The following is a 17775-nucleotide window of genomic DNA, read 5'->3' on the forward strand; positions in this document are numbered from 1 at the left end:
GCTACCTAAAGAAAAATGATGACTGCATTAGCAGATCATTAGTAGGTTGGAGACACTGGGTCATCCTCTTGTCTGTCCTTGCTACTACTTATTTTATTTTTTAAACATTTTTATGGGAGTATGGTTACTTTGGGCTTCCCTAGTGGCCCAGCGGTAAAGAACCTGCCTGACAGTGCAGGAGCCACAGGAGATGGGGGTTCGATCCCTGGGTGGGGAAGATCCCCTGGAGGAGGGCATGACAACCCACTCCAGTAATCTTGTCTGGAGAATCCCACGGACAGAGGAGTCTGGTGGGCTGCAGTCCATGGGGTCACGAAGAGTCAGACATGACTGAAAACTTAACACACACGTGGTTGCTTTACAGTGCTGTGTTAATTTATTTTAAATGCTGTTGGCGAGGGAGGGTGTGTTGACATAAAGTTTTCTTCTCTTATGGGCTTCTGACTCAAAATAGCTTTTCTCCCATCTGTCTTCATTCATTTAGTTCTTTTTAATTAGCATTTTCAACATGGTAATCAATTATAGGATTTTTTTGGTCTGTTTCAGACGAGACTTATAATTCACCCTGGCTATTTCTATTTTGCTTGAAATGCCATAAGAAAATTAAGAAAATATGCTACTACTTCAAGATAACTCCAGAATGTGAGTTTATAAGCACTGCACCATGATGGTAGTGAATTCTAGAAACTGAGTCAGGGTCACTAAGAACTAGTCACGGCATTTTCAGATTTTCAGTCCAATAGAGCAGGAAGCACACGAGTTTATAATATGTGGCCCTCAGCAAAGCTGTTGACATGGTTCTTCATGACGTCACTCTGTACAATGTGCCAGAAATATGGCTGGATAAAAAACACAACTTCCTGGATTCTCAACTAGTTGAATGATCTTATTCAAAGAAAACCAATGAATGAATCTGTGTCAGGCTCGAAGGAGGTCTCTGCTGAGATGCTTCCTGGTCTGGCTTCTACCCCATCCTTTGTAGTACTGTCACTGATGCCTTAGTTGAGAGGTTGGCAGACATTTTTTTGTGAAGAGTCAGATATGTAGTAAATATGTCAGCCTTTATGATCCATAGGTCTCTGTCGTATTTAACTTTGATCCTGAAGTGCAAAGGCAGCCATAGACAGTATATAAATGAATGACTTGAGGCTGTGTTCCAACACAACTCTATTTTCAAACACAGGCAGTGGACCAGATTTGGCTGCAAGCCATAGTTCCTGACACCCACCTTAGATAGAACTGTGTAACGGGCAGGCTTAGAAAGTGACACAGAATTGGAAAGGAGAGCTTGAATGGTACAATTGATAGACCAAAATAGTGTTTAGAGGCTGAAGTCATGGACTGTGACAAACAAAATGAGTCTTGAATGCACCGTTAAAAAAAGCCTATACAAGTATGAGATGGGAGGACCTGGGTAGCTGTGTTCCTTATCACTGGGTTGTGATTTGGTGTTTTAAATTGACACTGTGTTCAGCAAGAGTTGACCTCATGAGGGAAGTTTCAAGAAGATTAATCACCTAAGGCGACTTTATTGATTCCCAGGAAGATGGAGGTGAGGATTCCAAGTTCTGGGTGCCCCACTTTATTAAAAGCCTGAAAAAATTTGAGGAACCAAAGCTAGCTTTTCTCTTCCAGAAGCTCATAAGCCAAAGGATTAAGGAGGCTATTGAGGAGAGATATGTCAGCTGTCCTCAAATAGGAAGCAGTGTGACGCAGCTGTTAGGACTGTGAGCCTTGTCCCCATACAACCCTGGTTTCAGGAAAACTCTGACATTATCAGCAAGATGGCCCTGGGAAGAGGCTGAAGCTCCCTTGGCCACAGTTCCATCATCTGTGAATCGATTTATTAGCAAATTGTTAAAAATGAACTCAGCCCGTGTCTGGCATGTAGTGAAAAGTGAAAGTGTTAGTTGCTCAGTTGTGTCAGACTCTTTGTGACTCTGTGGACTGTAGCCCACTAGGCTCCTCCGTCCATGGGATTCTCTAGGCAAGAATACTGGAGTGGGGTGCCATTCCTTTCTCCAGGGGATCTTCCAGACCCAAGAATCAAATCCAGGTCTCATGTACTGCAGGCAGATTCTTTATCTTCTGAGCCACCAGGGAAGCCCAATGTGTAATAAATGTTCGCTTTTACTGTCACTATGAATTTCTTACTATTCATATGAGTGAAAAGAGATAGGCATGAAGAAGAGACAATAGCCAGCCTAACTCAGTGTGGTTCCAAGAGGTGGAACCAGGACCAGGAGCTGGGACTTCTTAGCAAGTCGTGTCTTTTTGGTTCTTTTATTCCAACCACCCCCCCAGCTCACCCCAGAGTTTGTTCATCTTATATAAGTTACTTCACTCTCCACTCCTGATGCACAAATGTCTCTACTTTGCCTGCCAGAATTCTACAATTCCGTCTCTATAAAAAAAAATTCAAGGAGACTTTGAGGCCTTATGACGTGAAGGATGTGATTGAACAATATTCTGCTGGACATCTTGACATGCTTTCCCGAATCAAGTACCTTCAGACAAGGTAAGAGGCACATCTGGAAGGATGGTGCCCTCCTGGCTGCTGAGGAATCGGCCAGGGAGGCCTCAGAGCTGAGAGTGAAAGGCATCTACTAATCCGCAATGAGGGAAGAAATGTTAAGAACAAAAATATTCATCAAACAGAGACATCAAGGCCAACCAATGTGAGATCGAATGAACTGGGGAGAATTTCTATGAAATTGACATGGCCAAGATTAATAGTCTGATCAGGCCTCAGGGAGAGAAAAAACATGTGTTTTAATCATGTCTGATCATGTCTTAAAAAATCATGTCTGATCCTTTGTATATGCCAACAATATTCGGATTATCTAAAATCTCCAGTTGGCTAGTTCCAAATATAAATTTTTACTCAATTAAAAGTTCATCAAGTGTTAGTTGTAACAGGGAACATGTCAGGCAAGTGTATGCTCCTTGGTTTTTGTCTCGTCACAACAAAGATTTGGAGTGACGGACATTAAATTCCCCTCGGCGTGTCACAGCTCTCGGGTCTTGGACAGACCGTGTTATAGCTCTTAGACAAATCAGTGTTACAGCTCAATGTTACGGCTCTATTTTATTTAGAGGATAGCAGGAAAATCCATCTTCAAGGCGTGAGGGCATGTTGATCCAAAGACACAAAGAGAAGAGTGTCCCAGCGCGCAGGAGAGAGAGAGATCGAGCTAGCTTTGGCTCCTCTTTTTATGTGTTTCTCTCTCCCTGGGCCTGTCCTATGAAAATTGGGCCAGCCAGGAGTGCTGTTTGTTTTACCTGAGGTTCTCATTCTGGTCCTCAGACCTTCCTTTGTTCTATTTTCGCGGGCTTTCCCTTCCAGGTCTTCTAGCCACCGCCTTTCTGGACTCCTTTTCCCTATTCTAACTACCTAACAAACATTTGTAAACAGCATTGATTCCTAGCTAATAATTACCACCGTTTTTGCTGATCACCTGGGCACTTCACGTATGTGTCTCCAATCCCTTATAACCCCCTACAGTTTTACATTAGAGCTGCCATATACCATTGAGAAGGCCAGGGTTTACAGGACAATGATCTTGCCCCAAACTATCCAGCTAGTAGGTGGCAGAGCTGAAAGTGAAACCAGATCCATCTGGGTACAAAACTCCTGTCCTCTGTAACACACCACACTGCCTCCATTATATAAATAGTGATTAAGAGAAGAATGGTACCTGGTCTCATTTAAAAGTTACGCCACCATCAAATGACATTTTTACAATCTATGTAGTAAGATAAAAAGTTATGTGATCTGTAGTGGATATATATGCATAATATGATTACTAATAGCACACTCAGAAATATATACATACTTGTACATATTTATATACTTGTATGTGCGTGTATCCTGGAGGAGGGCATGGCAACCCACTCCAGTGTTCTTGCCTGGAGAGTCTCATGGACAAGGGAGCCAGGCCGGCTACAGTCTCACAGGGCTGCAAACAGTCGGACACGACTGAAGTGACTTGGCATGCACGGAGTCACTGGAGGAGCAGCTGGGTTTGCAGGACAGAGAGAAGCATGGCTCCCCCTGGCTGCCTGGTCCCGGGCCTGTGATAAGCCTCCCGGGCTGTTTCCATGCCCTGCCCCCACCCCAGTCCTGCAGATCAGTGCTGGGTGGGCGGATGGCATTTGTCTTCTGTTGTGCTCAGGGTGACATTGATGGGGGGCTATAGGAGCTACTATTGAATTCATCCCTCTAGTAGCTGGAGGAGCCTGCCAAGCTGCAGGGAAAAGAGAGCACAGCTGAAAACAGAGCCTAGGATTTAGCAGGAAGACCTCCCTAACTAGAGGTTTTGCGTGGAATGAAAGAGCTGGGAGACCAGACCTGCTGCAGCACACTTGACATTTCCTGTAAGAAGGAACAGGACGCAGATGCCATCCTGTCTCAGTGGTTCGGTTGCCTCTCCTCTGGGATGGAGAGATGCTCTCCGTACCACTGGGCCAAAAAAAAAAAAAAATGATGATACGTTAAGATTAGAAATTCCTTCTCCTTTCCTCTGTCTTTCTCTCTTTCTCTTTCTCCTCGTCACCTCCTCCTCTCCCCCTTTCTCTCTCTTTACGCTCTTCTCTTTTATATTCCAAACTCGCAGCTGACAACAGAACAGAATACATTGCTCTCCTCTCTCTTCACACAAACTCTCCATCATTTAATCCCCCCTTTGTGTGCTCTCTTTCAGAATAGATATGATTTTCACCCCTGGACCTCCGTCTACTCCAAAACATAAGAAGTCTCAGAAAGGAGCCGCCTTCACCTACCCATCCCAGCAGTCACCCAGGTGGGGCCCGGGGCCATTGACTGACGGGCTGTCAAAGCCTGCACTGCATCACCATGCCCAAATCCCCATGCCCAAGTCTCAGCTGGGCTCCTTTACTGTGGAGGTGAGGTTGCCATTCCCCCAGATAAGATGAAGAGAAAGAGCCTGCAGCCTATTCCAGCCTGTGGCCATTTGAGAAGTTTCTGTATGAAAGCCTTGCAGCCACACTCCTTTGTATGGCTACTGAAAATGCAACTGACGGTTTCCTAGTTAGAAAATAAAAGGAGACTTGTGAGGGGGTTTTTTTGGAACCTAAAGAATACTTCATGTTAGCAGATCCCAAGGCATTCCTCCTGGCCAGCTGTTTTGGCCTTTTTTTTCTCATCAGCCCCAGAGACTGAGAAGGAAGTCCGCTGTCGGGCCCCAGAGCAGCTCTGCTCTCCCTGAAAAACTGTCTGAAAATTGTCCTTTTATAGGTGATGAGCAAGGATCCTTTAGAAAGCCCGCTGCCTGCATTTATACTTCTTTATTCCCCAGTATCTTCAAGGCAAGTATCAATAACATAAATGAGTGAAGGGAGGTAGGCATAAGAAATATCATGCAGTGTATAATAATAAGGCTCTTTATCATTAAGGAAGGAAGAGTGTAAGGAGGGTGATACAGCATATAATCTTGACTTCAGTTCTAGGGCTAGACTAGCAAGGGGTGAACCACAGGGCCCTGAAGAACCTCAGTTCTGCTCTTGATAATTTTAAGAAAGGAGGTCCTCTGTTTCCAGATAGACTAGTTTCTCAAGAAAAGCTGAATATTCAGATCTGATGTGCAATTCTCCACTTTTGAATGGTTCCAATGTTTAAAACCCTGTGCTAGTCAAGGAAAGCACTGGGGAGCTGGATTCAGCACACGGGCTGCTGGTTTTTGATCTGATTTAATTCAAGACTGCTCCAGGACTTCCCCTGGTGGTCCAGTGGTTAACACTCCAGACTTCAAATGCAGAGGAGGCAGGTTCGATCCCTGGTCAGGGAACTAAGATCCCACATGCTGTGCAACACAGCCAAAGATTGAAAAAAAAAGAAACACTGCTTAACCCAAACCTGGCCAGGGACCTAGAAGGAGTAAGTAGCCTAGAGAAAAAACAACTGCCTAGAAAGTGCCAGGCATGAATGGTTTCAAGCGGTAGCTAGGCTCCCTGAAAGTTCTCTTCTACATGGGACAGTATTGAAACTAACTGGAATTTAGGCAGATGTGAACTGTGGTTGGCCAAGGAGCAAATGCAGCACATGTCTCAGTCCTGTTCCCTACGAATATCATCTTTGGCACCATTTTCCAGATTTTGCATCTGTTTTCCAGTCTTAGCTAAACGAAACAGATGAAATATTGACTCCCGAGATGAGACAACCATGCTCCATCCTCAACCAGTGTCTGAGACGGAAAGGCCAAGGAAAATAATTTAAAGCAATCAAGCACTCTGGGCACAGTTAAGTGGTGTATTAACCTTGACACAAAGCTTCCTGAGAACAGCATAATAGTCAGCTTCACATTTTCCTACAGTCAACATGGTAAGCATGAGACATCCCTGGTGAAGGCAGGAAATGCTGGCCTTTCCCAGTGCCTGTGGGCTGCAGAGTCCCATGGGTTCTTCCAGACTCTGTAAGCCTGAGCACGAGCAGGATAGTTCCAGGGACCACGGCCCACCTAGCTGAAGTGACCTTGCATAGCAAAAATAGGTATCACGATCTTATAGCATTATGGGCTCTTTCCTAGGAATGAACCCTATGTAGCCAGACCATCCACATCAGAAACTGAAGACCAAAGCATGATGGGGAAGTTTGTGAAAGTCGAAAGGCAGGTAGGTCCTTCCTTTCTCGCACCAAAAACAAGTATGTGGAATTTATTTTCAAATGTCATTTTTTTTCATAGGGAGATAACAAACTTGAGTATCTACCATTCATCAAGGGATCTGGAAATGAAATCCCTGATTTAGCACTTTACTGGCTGGGCAATCACTTGCAAGTGAATGAATTGTTCTGAGCCTCAGTTTCTTCATCTGTATAATGGGGATGTTAACACCTCATGAGGTTGCTTTGAGGATTAAATCATTGATACCTGTAAATTACCTAGAATAGTAGCTGGCACACAGTAAATGCTCAACCTATGGTAGCTACTATGATCATGAACTTCATGGTGTTTAAGGAACCTTAGTGCCCTTCTCCACATTTTCTGTAATTTTCTATATTCATAATCCTCCTTCCCTGAAAATCTGGGTCAGTGAGTGGCCTGTATGAAGGGGCCTGGAGGAGGGCAGGCTATGGGTGGGGTTCATTCAGGGCAGAAAGAAACCCATTCAGTCACAGCACCCCAGGAAGTCCACCTCTCATTTCTTCAGTAAAGTGGCTTGTATTTTAGCCTTGTTTGCCCAACTTTACCTGGGAAGCCCACCTTCCTGGTAAAAAAATCTACTTGTAATGCTGGAGGCCCAGGTTTGATCCCTGGGTCAGGAAGTTCCCCTGGAGAAGAAAATGGCAACCCAGTCCAGTATTCTTGCCTATGAAATCCCATCGCAAGGCAGGCTACAGTCTATGGGGTCACAAAGAGTTAGACATGACTTAGTGACTAAACACACAATACACCCAACTATGCTAAATAAATAGCACTGTCAATTTCCTTTAAGATTCCTATCAATCCTTTTATTTTATTCATAACCCAAAATTGGATCTGTGCAGAAAAGGTAAGAGAAAATTTGAATAATTATCCCTTTTTAGTATGTCAAGAATATCCTTTTCTATTGTTAAATTTTAATTTGTCATCTCAGCTCTTCCATTTACCTACTTTGTGATGTTTGATGAGTTACTTCATCTCTCTGTGCCTCTATTTCCTCAACTGAAAAATAGAATAATAGTATCCACCTCATAGGACTGCTATGGAAATTAAATAAGTTAAATAAGAAAATTAATATGAAAAATTAAAAGTGCATAGTAACTGCTAGAGAAGGATTAGTTGTTATTTAGACTTGGGTACCAACTCAGCCATGATCTTGCTCTGTGCCTTGTGTTGTCAACTATAAGAAGGAATGGTAGACCTGCCTTCAGTCCTTCCTGGTGAGTTGTGAACTGTCGGAGAAGAACATCCCATGCACACATGCACGTACACTTGTGTCTGTGCATGCACAATGATTTCGATATGTTCTCAATTTTGTAGGTAGGAGCAGGTAGATGCAGCTGATCTCAGCGTACCTTCCACTGGTCTCCAAGGCCCCTAGGGAGCATCTCTAGTTCTGAGAAGCACAGTTCTTGCTAACCACTGCCCTTGTACCCATGGGGTTTACGTCCCCAGGTAAGGGGAATGTGCACAGACAATATAGATGCTTCTTTAAGGGAATGTTTACAAATCAAGAACTCCTCCTCCTGGATCCAAACAGGAGCAGCAAGACCACCTTCTCCTTGGGTAAAACTTATCCTTACACCATGTCTCTGCTTCCAGGTTTCTGGAAAGCTCTTACCCTGTTTTTTTAGATTAGCAGATATCCATGCAGGCTTCCCAGGTGGCACAGTGGTAAAGAATCCACCTGCCGATGCAAGAGACACAGGAGACATGGGTTCAGTCCCTGGGCCAGGAAGATCCCCTGGAGAAGGAAATGACAACCCACTCCAGTATTCTTGCCTGGAGAATCCCTTGGACAGAAGAGCCTGGTGCAGAGTTGGACATGACTAAACGAGTGAGCACGCGTGCACGCATCCATGCACAAAGCTCAAAATCTAGACACAAAACAGTTAACTGCTATGATGATTATGACTTATGGCAAGTTCTTATGGCAAGAACCCTCTTCCTTGCTGGAAAGTAAATGCTCTGGTTTTTCCTCACCGCCAATGACAAGTGCCCGCAGGCCCGGAGAAAGCAGTAATCCCCAATTCCTCGTATTTTCCAGGTTCACGACATGGGGAAGAAACTGGATTTCCTGGTGGACATGCACTTGCAGCACGTGGAGCGCCTCCAGGTGCGTGTCACCGACTTCTCCCCGAGCAAGGGGGCCTGCTCGCCAGCCGAGGCCGAGCGGAAAGAGGACCACAGGGACTCGGATTTGAAAACCATCATCTGCAACTATTCCGAAACGGGCACCCCCGATGCCCCCTACAGCTTCCACCAGGTGCCCGTCGACAAAGTCGGCCCCTATGGGTTTTTTGCCCAGGACCCCGTGAACCTGCCCCTAGGGGGACCCAGTTCTGGAAAGGGTCATGCGGAAAGGGTCACCTATGCGGAAAGGCCCACCGTCCTGCCTATCTTGACGCTTCTCGACTCCCGGGGGAGCTACCGCTCCCAGGCGGAACTGCACGGCCCCTGCTCGGACCGAGTCTCCCCCCGGCAGAGGTGCAGCCTCACCCGGGACAGCGACACGCCCCTGTCCCTGATGTCGGTCAACCACGAGGAGCTGGAACGCTCGCCCAGTGGCTTCAGCATCTCCCAGGACAGAGACGATTATGCGTTTGGCCCGAGCGGGGGATCGAGCTGGATGAGGGAGAAACGGTACCTGGCCGAGGGTGAGACGGACACGGACACCGACCCCTTCACACCCAGTGGCTCCATGCCTCTGTCGTCCACAGGGGACGGCATTTCTGATTCGATATGGACCCCTTCCGGCAAGCCCACTTAAAAAAGGGGTCGTGGGCTGACTCCTCCTTGTAATGTAGACAGACTTTGTATAGCTCACTTGCTTTCACACCTGCCACGTCCCCGTGATGTCACCGGGGGCTGCATCAAACGCATGCATGTGCGTGGTGGCCCCACCTGGGCGGGGGCTTGTCGTGGCCTTTTACCTCCCCCGGTCACCACAATGAAGCCGCTTCCTTTCAAGCATGGTTTGCATGACTTTACACTATATAAAATGGTACCGCTAACCTCTTTAGGATACACATTTATCCGCTGTTCTTACTTTGAATCATGACTGGACCAGTACAGGGAGAAATTACGGATGAGCCGTGCTATGTCTGTGTGGTTGGCTGCTTTGGGTTTTGGTTTGGTAAGCAGAGAAAGTCGTTTCCGTTGCTTCTCGCATCACTGCCCCTTTGTGTAAAACACTCCAATGATTAGTTGTTTTCTACAGCAAGCAAATAGTTCCCTCAACAAAAAAGCATCATGTACCAAGGAGGTTGCCTCTTGAGCTAAAATGTGAGGGCAGGAATGAGTTAGCATCATATCTGCCAAACTAAGAATTACAAAATTATTTTATTAAGGAAAAGCTGGGAAAACCTCCCGAAAGCTCTCAGAGGGACCTCACTTGGTCTGTCGTTGTCAACTCTCACGCCCCAGTTTCTTCATCTCTCCAAGGTGGTGGCAAGTGTAACATTTCGGATGAGTTGTGAATAGGCAGGGAGAAAGCACACACACGCACATTAAAATAGTTCCCAACTTCTGCAGCCAAAGATAACAAAATTTATCAGCTTCGGGGTGCCCCTTGGGGCAGGAGTGAAGTTCAGTGCCTTCAAGACGAGGTTCCAATTCACCTTCCTCCCTGTGATACTCAAACAATATGTCCAAGTCAAATAGGAACTGGAGTCAAGAGGGCACACAGAAATTGCCTGGTCCAGGAGCTTCCCTGTAAAAATGAGAAACCGTAGGCCAGGTAAGGAGAGATAACTGGGATGCCCCCATCACCCCCCAGGAGAGCTGGGACTCAGATCTGTCAGCTGACTGTCTGCAGGCCCTGGTCTCCTCCCAACACTGCTCTGCAGTTTCCACAATGGGACCAAGTACCTGTATTCTGTGTTGTGTAGAAAGCGCTCATGAGGCTGTTTGTCCAAGTGGGAGGGGGATGTCTGCTTTTATTGCAAAATGTGCTTGTCTGATGCTTTGCATTCTGGATCCAGAAAAAGAATCAATACAATGAAGCTACAACATTTTAGGCAAAATTTTCAGAACCACCTAATTTTACCCCTGTAGATATTTGAAACCACATGTAGCCATAAGACTAGCTAACGTGTAAGCGGACAAGCTGGAGTGCACTGACCTGTATAAGTATCAATATGAAGCAGAAGCCATCCTGTTAGGAGAAGTTGCTGCTTCTCCGAAACACACTGATGGGCAAGATTTCTGTTAGGCTTGGAATAATTAGCTAAATGACTCCACCACAGTGTTATTGTCTCACTCTCTTCACACGTCTAAGGGCCGTTGTAGATGGTTGCCGTGGTGATCACCAAACTGATTGACATGAGTGTCTGCATCCCACCAGTATTCTCCCTCAAATTGTTGCCAAGAGCCAGAATGGCTGTGGCAGACACGAGGTTGACAGCTTCATCGTTACCTAATGCGAGGATTTTGCACTACATTGGAGAGAAGAGCTTCTTCCTCAGAGGTGGGTTTCTTTCAACCACATGTCAACAGGTATCTCGTAAAAGGCTCAGAGTACAGTGATAATGAAGGGTCAGCCCCTGACTTTAGGAACTTACAGCCAAAGCCTGAAGTCCTTGGTATTGTGAATGGTAGAAAGGAAGTTGTATGTGGGGAGTCCCATGAATGGATGGGTGTTGACCTTGAAGTCCCAGGTAGGAAATACAGAAGAATGAGCACATACATCAGATGTGAAACCCCCTCTCCGATGGTTGGCTATTGGACTTTCTGGCCATTTGAAGGGCAAAAGGCGTGGATCATTTGATCCTTCCCCTGGCCCCCTATAATATAGCTGCAAGTGCCATTGGTGTTGTTGACCCAAGAAGCCTTATGTTCCTTCCTTAGGGCTTGGTTCTTGATTCTGATCTTCCTGGAATCTTTCATCAAAAATGACTGAGCCATCTAACATGCCAATTATTTTTCTAACTTATTAATACGCCTGCAGAACGTACTGCTCTCAGTATCTTACAAGTAGAGGCATTTTTCAAGAACTCAGTGGAGTTCCCAGCTGGAAAAGTGAGGCTTTCTCATCCTCATATTAAAAATAGTCATCATGGATCCAAAGTTAGATGATTTCCTCAGGTTCTTTTAGTAACTGACAAATGACTGGAATTTGTATTTTGTTCCAAACCATAAGAAGGCACGTTAGCTTCCCTGCTGAGTCATAAGGCCAGGATGGCAGGGACTGGATTTGTGTTGATTATGTAGCCCCAATGCAGTATCAGGGTAGACAAAGGCAAATTAATCTTCATGAATGAATAAATGATAAGGATCTTAAGAGCCATTCTATCCCATCTAAGAAAACAAAAAAGAACACATTTACTTTCTGGAATATTCTGCTTTGCTATTCCCTTAAAAAAAAAAAAAAATTCCTGAAATGCAAACCAAACCCTATTCAAGTTGCCTGCCCACAGACAACATCATCAACATGGCTGTCATTGATGAAGTAGAAATTCAGGGTCTAGGACTGAACATAGGTTATAGGGAGAAACAGTATGTGCTTCCACAAACATCTTTTTGTCAAACCAAGAAATAGCATGCTGGAATAATCCAACAGAATTGGTAAATAACCATTTACCAAGATTACTGGTAAATTGAGATTATTTTACCAAGATTATTCTGCTTCAGCTATACCAGTGGTTTATCTGAGACTATTCTACCTCAGATATACCAGTGGTTCTGAAGTTTGCCCCAGAAGCTACAATAGTTTCAGCTGAACTTCATGAAATAATGAAAAATTAATTCCATTACAAGAACTAAGTATGACTTTCTCAAAGGAAACTGTGACTTCATCATATGCATTCGATCTCTGTATGTCACAACATGATATATGCAAAATTTAAGAGGTCCTCTTTTAGTAGTATCAAAATTAATTAGATAAATCCACTTTCCAAATGTTAGGTTAAAGGTAATGCTATTGGTTGAGAAGAAAGTACTTGAGATCACTTTTGAGTTTGGACTATCAAAGACTAGCACACAAGCAAATTCTGGAAGTATTTTTTTTCTAACTGTGAGAGGAAAAGGGAGAAAAAATCAAACTGAGAAAGTTCTATTTATTAAGTGTGTTTGTTCTGGAAGCTGAGAGATCAGATTTATTAGACACAGCATCGATGTTATAAAGCTCTAATTGTCATGAAAACAAAGCCAGACAATCCCAAGGTATACTATAGGTCAAATGAGTTCATTGGTCAACAGTATGCATCGAATGCCTATTTTGTGCAAGGCAGTTAGTTCCTAAGACACTGTGAGTTGAAAGAATAATTACTTATAGACATTATTAATTGTTAATGCTAATATAACAGGAGTTGCTCATAACTGGCCAAGATCATTGTCATAATTCTATGCCACTCAAATAAGTGTGATAAAAACACTCGTTTGTTTATTCATTGCCAAGATTTATTAAGCACCACTGTCTTCTAGGCACCGCACAAAGCACCAGAAATTCAGAGATAAGAAAAATACCAAAATCTAGGACTCTAGTGGCCTTGAATTATTAAAGGTCCCTTCAAACTGTGTCTACCAAAAGTGGAAAGAACCTCATCTCATCCCTGCAGACAATTCTATATAGACAAGAATGCTTCCAAGGTTGGAATCAGTGAGAGATTGAACATGGAAGAACATGAAAGTAGAAACTCTGCATCGAAGTGGTCATGACCCCATCAGCTCAGGAAAGGCCAAATGGGTCCTACGGGGACTTTAAGTTCCATGCTTTGGACTTTATGGCTCCAGATAAGCTGTGGAAGAAGAGTTTTTAGAGCATCTGAGACGGTTCTTGGAGAAACGCTTTCTCTTCCTCACCAGATTGCTGCCATAATGGACACCAGGCAAGGAAATGAAACAGTTCCATTTTGTGTGTTGACCAAGAGATGCTTATAGTAAGGACCAATATATAGCATCTATTTCAAGAGAAAAGCTTCTGGAAACCTACAGACCAGGTTCTTCTGGGGCAAGAGAAGAACTGTGTCCAATGTCCTTAGATGTCAACTGAATTTTGAACAGTCTGCCAAGCACAGCCCAGGCTTCCTCCAGAAAATGCCAAGTAACTTCTCTTGGTTTTCCTAGAATCCACACACAAGGCACTTAGAACCACAAGGATTGTCTTTGCTCTCTGAACCCCAGGCACTCTGAGGAATCTGCCCCGTTGTCCTCACTTGTCTTTGAAGGCTTGTTTGTTTCAGGATGAACTTTTGAACAGACCGTAAGTCCTTTCTTTGTATTAAAATCAACCCAAAATTCTTGTGTTACTGATATTACACTATTTAAAACTGAGCCTAAATCAGGTAGCAGGTAGAACAATGCCCAGGTCAGAAGCAGATACTGTCTGTATAGATTTAGTGCTTTAGGAAACCAGGAGTGGAAAATGCCTAAGAACTTGGGAGGATATAACGATGCCCTGGATGAAAATTTGAGTTATATTCAAACATGTTTGGCTTTTCTGGCAAATTTTTATTTTCAAAAGAGCTAATTCATATAGATAAAACCCCTAGTACAGAGACTGCCACATCTGAGTGACTACCATTCATGTTCATTTTTTTACAGTATATGTGGATTCCATTGCCTGAATCTTTGGTGTAACTCATGAACTCTAAATTTATGCTAGAAGATCTTTTTCCAAAAAAGAGTGGTGAAGATACAATATCAATTTTTACACAACAGAATCAGGCACTTTCACAATTGCCATTTAAATAAGGACATCTCTAGGAATAAAAAGGCTTCCTTTTTCCATCAAAATAAGGAAGAGCAGAATGTCGGAAGGAGGAGACCAGCACTGTTGGATCCCAGTGTTCAGGTCGTGGAAGTTCCCTGGAACACAGTTTGTAGGCAGTAAAGTCAAATAGGAACAATTGAATATAAAGAGATGAGTGGTTTCAACAGGGAAAGTCAATTGTGCCATGATGTCTGAGAGACAAATGCTAGAAATGAGTGGAGAACTTCCACGAAAGAGTTTAAGTTTGCTGAGGCCCTCCCCAGGGGGCTTTGTTCTCAGCTTTGAACAGTCTCAGCTCCAGCATGCCTGCAGGGAAACTGTGACTAGTATTCTCCTCTATTATCATAGATGCAGGAAAGTAGAATTTCATAGACTTTTAGATGCTCAGAATGAGAAGAGACCTCAATAACCCAGAAAAACCACTTCTCTTTTTATATCAGGAGCCAAGAAAATCACATTTACGTGATCAGTGACTAAATGAGTGATTGTGTCACAGAATCTGGAATTCAGATCTAACTCCTAGACCAGATGTTAGAGATCAAAAACTAAAACACCCAGTGAGAATAGAGCATTGCTCTTGAACCCAGGAGATGAGAGAAAACTTCCCAGTCCACTGGAGCAACTGCAAAAGCAGACACATGTTCGAAACATCTTCCTGGCTGGAATATGATTGAGGATCCCATGCCTTGAAAGATGACATCATTCCTTCTTCCAAAACCCTGCTGTCTTCAGAGGCATAGTAATACCACTGCTGCTGTGAGCAGTTAAGAAAAGGAAGGAAGAGCCCTCCTCCCCTCCCCTCCGCTGACTGCTCCCACTTTGTCCCCTCTGTGCCCTGCCACGCATAGACTGGTTCATCTCTTTGGTGCATCGCTTAGACCCATTCAGCTTCAGACTCATGTCTCAGACTACATCCTTATCTATAAGCCCATTTACTAGGATTTCTCTTTGAAAAAAAGAATTATGGACTTGAGTTTAAGAAATGGGATGTGATATCTTTGGGCCCCAAGTCACCAGGTCTACTAAAGTTGACCCTTTGTGTGGGGCTCTCCGGGTCTCTCCTGGGCACAGCCTGTTTCCTCTTGCTTTGTCCCAGAATGTCTGTCTTGTTCATGTCACAGCCTAGTATTCTGGTGTCTTCACCAAAACTACAAAGAAGCAAACAGGATTTAATTGCAGATATCTTATGTTCCTGTAACTAGAAAATTGTTTTAGGAAGTGAACAAGCCTCTGTTGGCTCAAAGGAGGATTTCCATAGTTGGTTTCTACTCATGCTGTGCTTGGGATAGATTTTCCAGAAGTCAGCAGGGCTACCCCACAGCCCTTGTTAAACCTAGTAGCAGGATATTCATTTCTCCTGAATCAGGCAGAACCAGGAGCTCCTAAGAGATAGAAAGAAAGATGGTCAAGCTCTTGGATGGCAATAGGTGACCCAGGGTTTTTAAAGACTGTCTGGGGTTGAAATAAGTTTCAGAGAGAAATAAATAAAAAATGGGCTCTATGTAAGAATAACCTGAGTGTGACTTATAATTGAGCAGTCAAAATTCTTTCCCACAGATTAGGAATATATCTGTAATTCCTCTTAGACTTGTCAAATGGACTATACAATTTGACATCCCAGAGTAAGATAAAATGAGAACATGTTTTCTTTCCATGTTCTATTCTCTTCCTCTGCCCACAAGACTGTGGTCAGGGAAGGGGGAGAGGGGAATGTGCCCTGATTTCTCACTTGGAGTGGCATGGGACATCACAGTTCTCTCTCTTGAGTTCATGCAATCCTCATCACAATCCCACCGGAAAAGTGTTACCATTTCCACCTTGTAGATGAGCAAGCTGAAGCTGAGAATGAGAAGCCCTCAACAAAAACCCGTGTACCTCCAAAGCCCATTGTTTCTCCCCATCCCAAGTCTCCCAGGTCAATGGAAATGCTCCCAGACAGGCCCTGGGATCTTCCACAAAGCCTTGCCCTCCTCCACCCTGTCTTCCAGTAGAATGATTGCAGACCCATTGGATCTCTAGAGAGAGGAGTGATTCTTGCCTTGCTATTTGGTGGTCCCGCCTATTCTTTTGAGTGGTTTCACATTCCAGCTGTCGGCGGGAGAAAATAATGCCACATAAATTGTCAGTTTGGTTCATGTTGGAATCCACTAGCTCTGGGAGTTTGGTATGGCTGCAGATAATCCCACAAGTGCCCCTTGTTCTTTATCCCCAAGGATCTCCTTTCATTGTTTTAACCAAACAAGTTCAAATGTCCCTCCCTCCTGACTCTGGTCTTTTGTCTCTAGACTGCCCCTTTATTCCAGGGCTTTGAAATCCTGCAGAAACAGTTGGGTCTTCAAAAACACTCCCTGGGAGGTCAAACGTTCAGAACAGTTTGTGTTTTTCTTTCTCGTTATGAAAAGATCAAGGTTCCCAGCGGAAGCCAACCTGATCTGATAATTGGGCTCTTATTTTCCCTCTGAATCCTGTTCTAAGGGAGGGGAGGATAGCTTCACCCTCCGAAGTTTCTCTGAGGGCTCAGAGTCCGGGTGGGAGGAAAAGTTCCCAGCTTGGGTGCCGCTATCTTTTCAGGTGTCAGAGGCTTTGCTTTAGAAATGGGAGGTAGGCTCTGACCCATCTTGAAAATCACCTTAGAAAGACAGGCCAGCTTCAGCAGACTTGTCAGTCCTTCCCTGTTTTAAAGGAAAATGCTTTCCACATTGCTTCCAGGGGGATATGGCTCTTCTTGTACTTTTTCCTCTTCGTAATGCAGCAGTGATGGAAAATACCAGTCTTTGAAGAGCACGTGGAGGTTTCCAGCGACATGAATCCATTGTATCTGATTTTGGATTGTATTTTCTTTAACCCCCTTTTACGGCATAGAATTCTGGTGCCTTGCTCCCTGAATTTGTCTCCATGCTAACAAGTAGGCTTTCTTCACATTCTGGCTTACACGGGAACACAACTCTTCCACAAGTGGCCTTTAGTGCTCTTTATAATATGATTTCCTGTAATTTTTAAACTGTATGTGTAATTTATATTCTGGCTGTGTCCAATCTTTGAACAACTTTACTAGGTTGATTTCCATATATATTATGCAAACAATTCTTACCTGATTTTTTATGTTCTATCTTAAATAAATACTGCACCACTTATTAATAAATAGACATTTCAATGACTGTGTGGCATAATGTTCTTTGCTTCATGAATGACACAGAGTGACAAGTAAGGACAGTTCTTTGTTTTAATATTTATTTGGCTGTGCCAGGTCTTAGTTGTGGCACACAGGATCTTCAATCTTTCTTGCAGTCTTCGGGTTATTTAGTTGCAACTTGAGAACTATTGCAGCTTGTAGGATCTAGTTCCTTGACCAGGGATGGAACCTGGGCCCCTTACATGGAGAGTGTAGAGTCTTAGCTACTGGAC

At 44.1% G+C, this 17775-nt stretch overlaps 1 protein-coding gene across 1 annotated transcript in view; it reads left to right on the top strand.

Moving 5' to 3' along the window:
- KCNQ3 (potassium voltage-gated channel subfamily Q member 3) overlaps nt 1-17524 on the top strand; it is a 295288-nt gene extending 277764 nt beyond the window's left edge. Inside the window, 4 exon segments of the mRNA XM_061123179.1 lie at nt 2387-2518; nt 4704-4802; nt 6546-6630; nt 8707-17524. Coding sequence (XP_060979162.1) covers nt 2387-2518; nt 4704-4802; nt 6546-6630; nt 8707-9429 — 1039 coding nt within the window. The 3' untranslated portion in view covers nt 9430-17524.
- Nucleotides 17525-17775: the final 251 nt, after the last annotated feature.

The sequence above is a fragment of the Dama dama genome, chromosome 21, assembly GCF_033118175.1.
Source record: "Dama dama isolate Ldn47 chromosome 21, ASM3311817v1, whole genome shotgun sequence".
In the NCBI taxonomy this organism is placed as follows: Eukaryota; Metazoa; Chordata; class Mammalia; order Artiodactyla; family Cervidae; genus Dama; species Dama dama.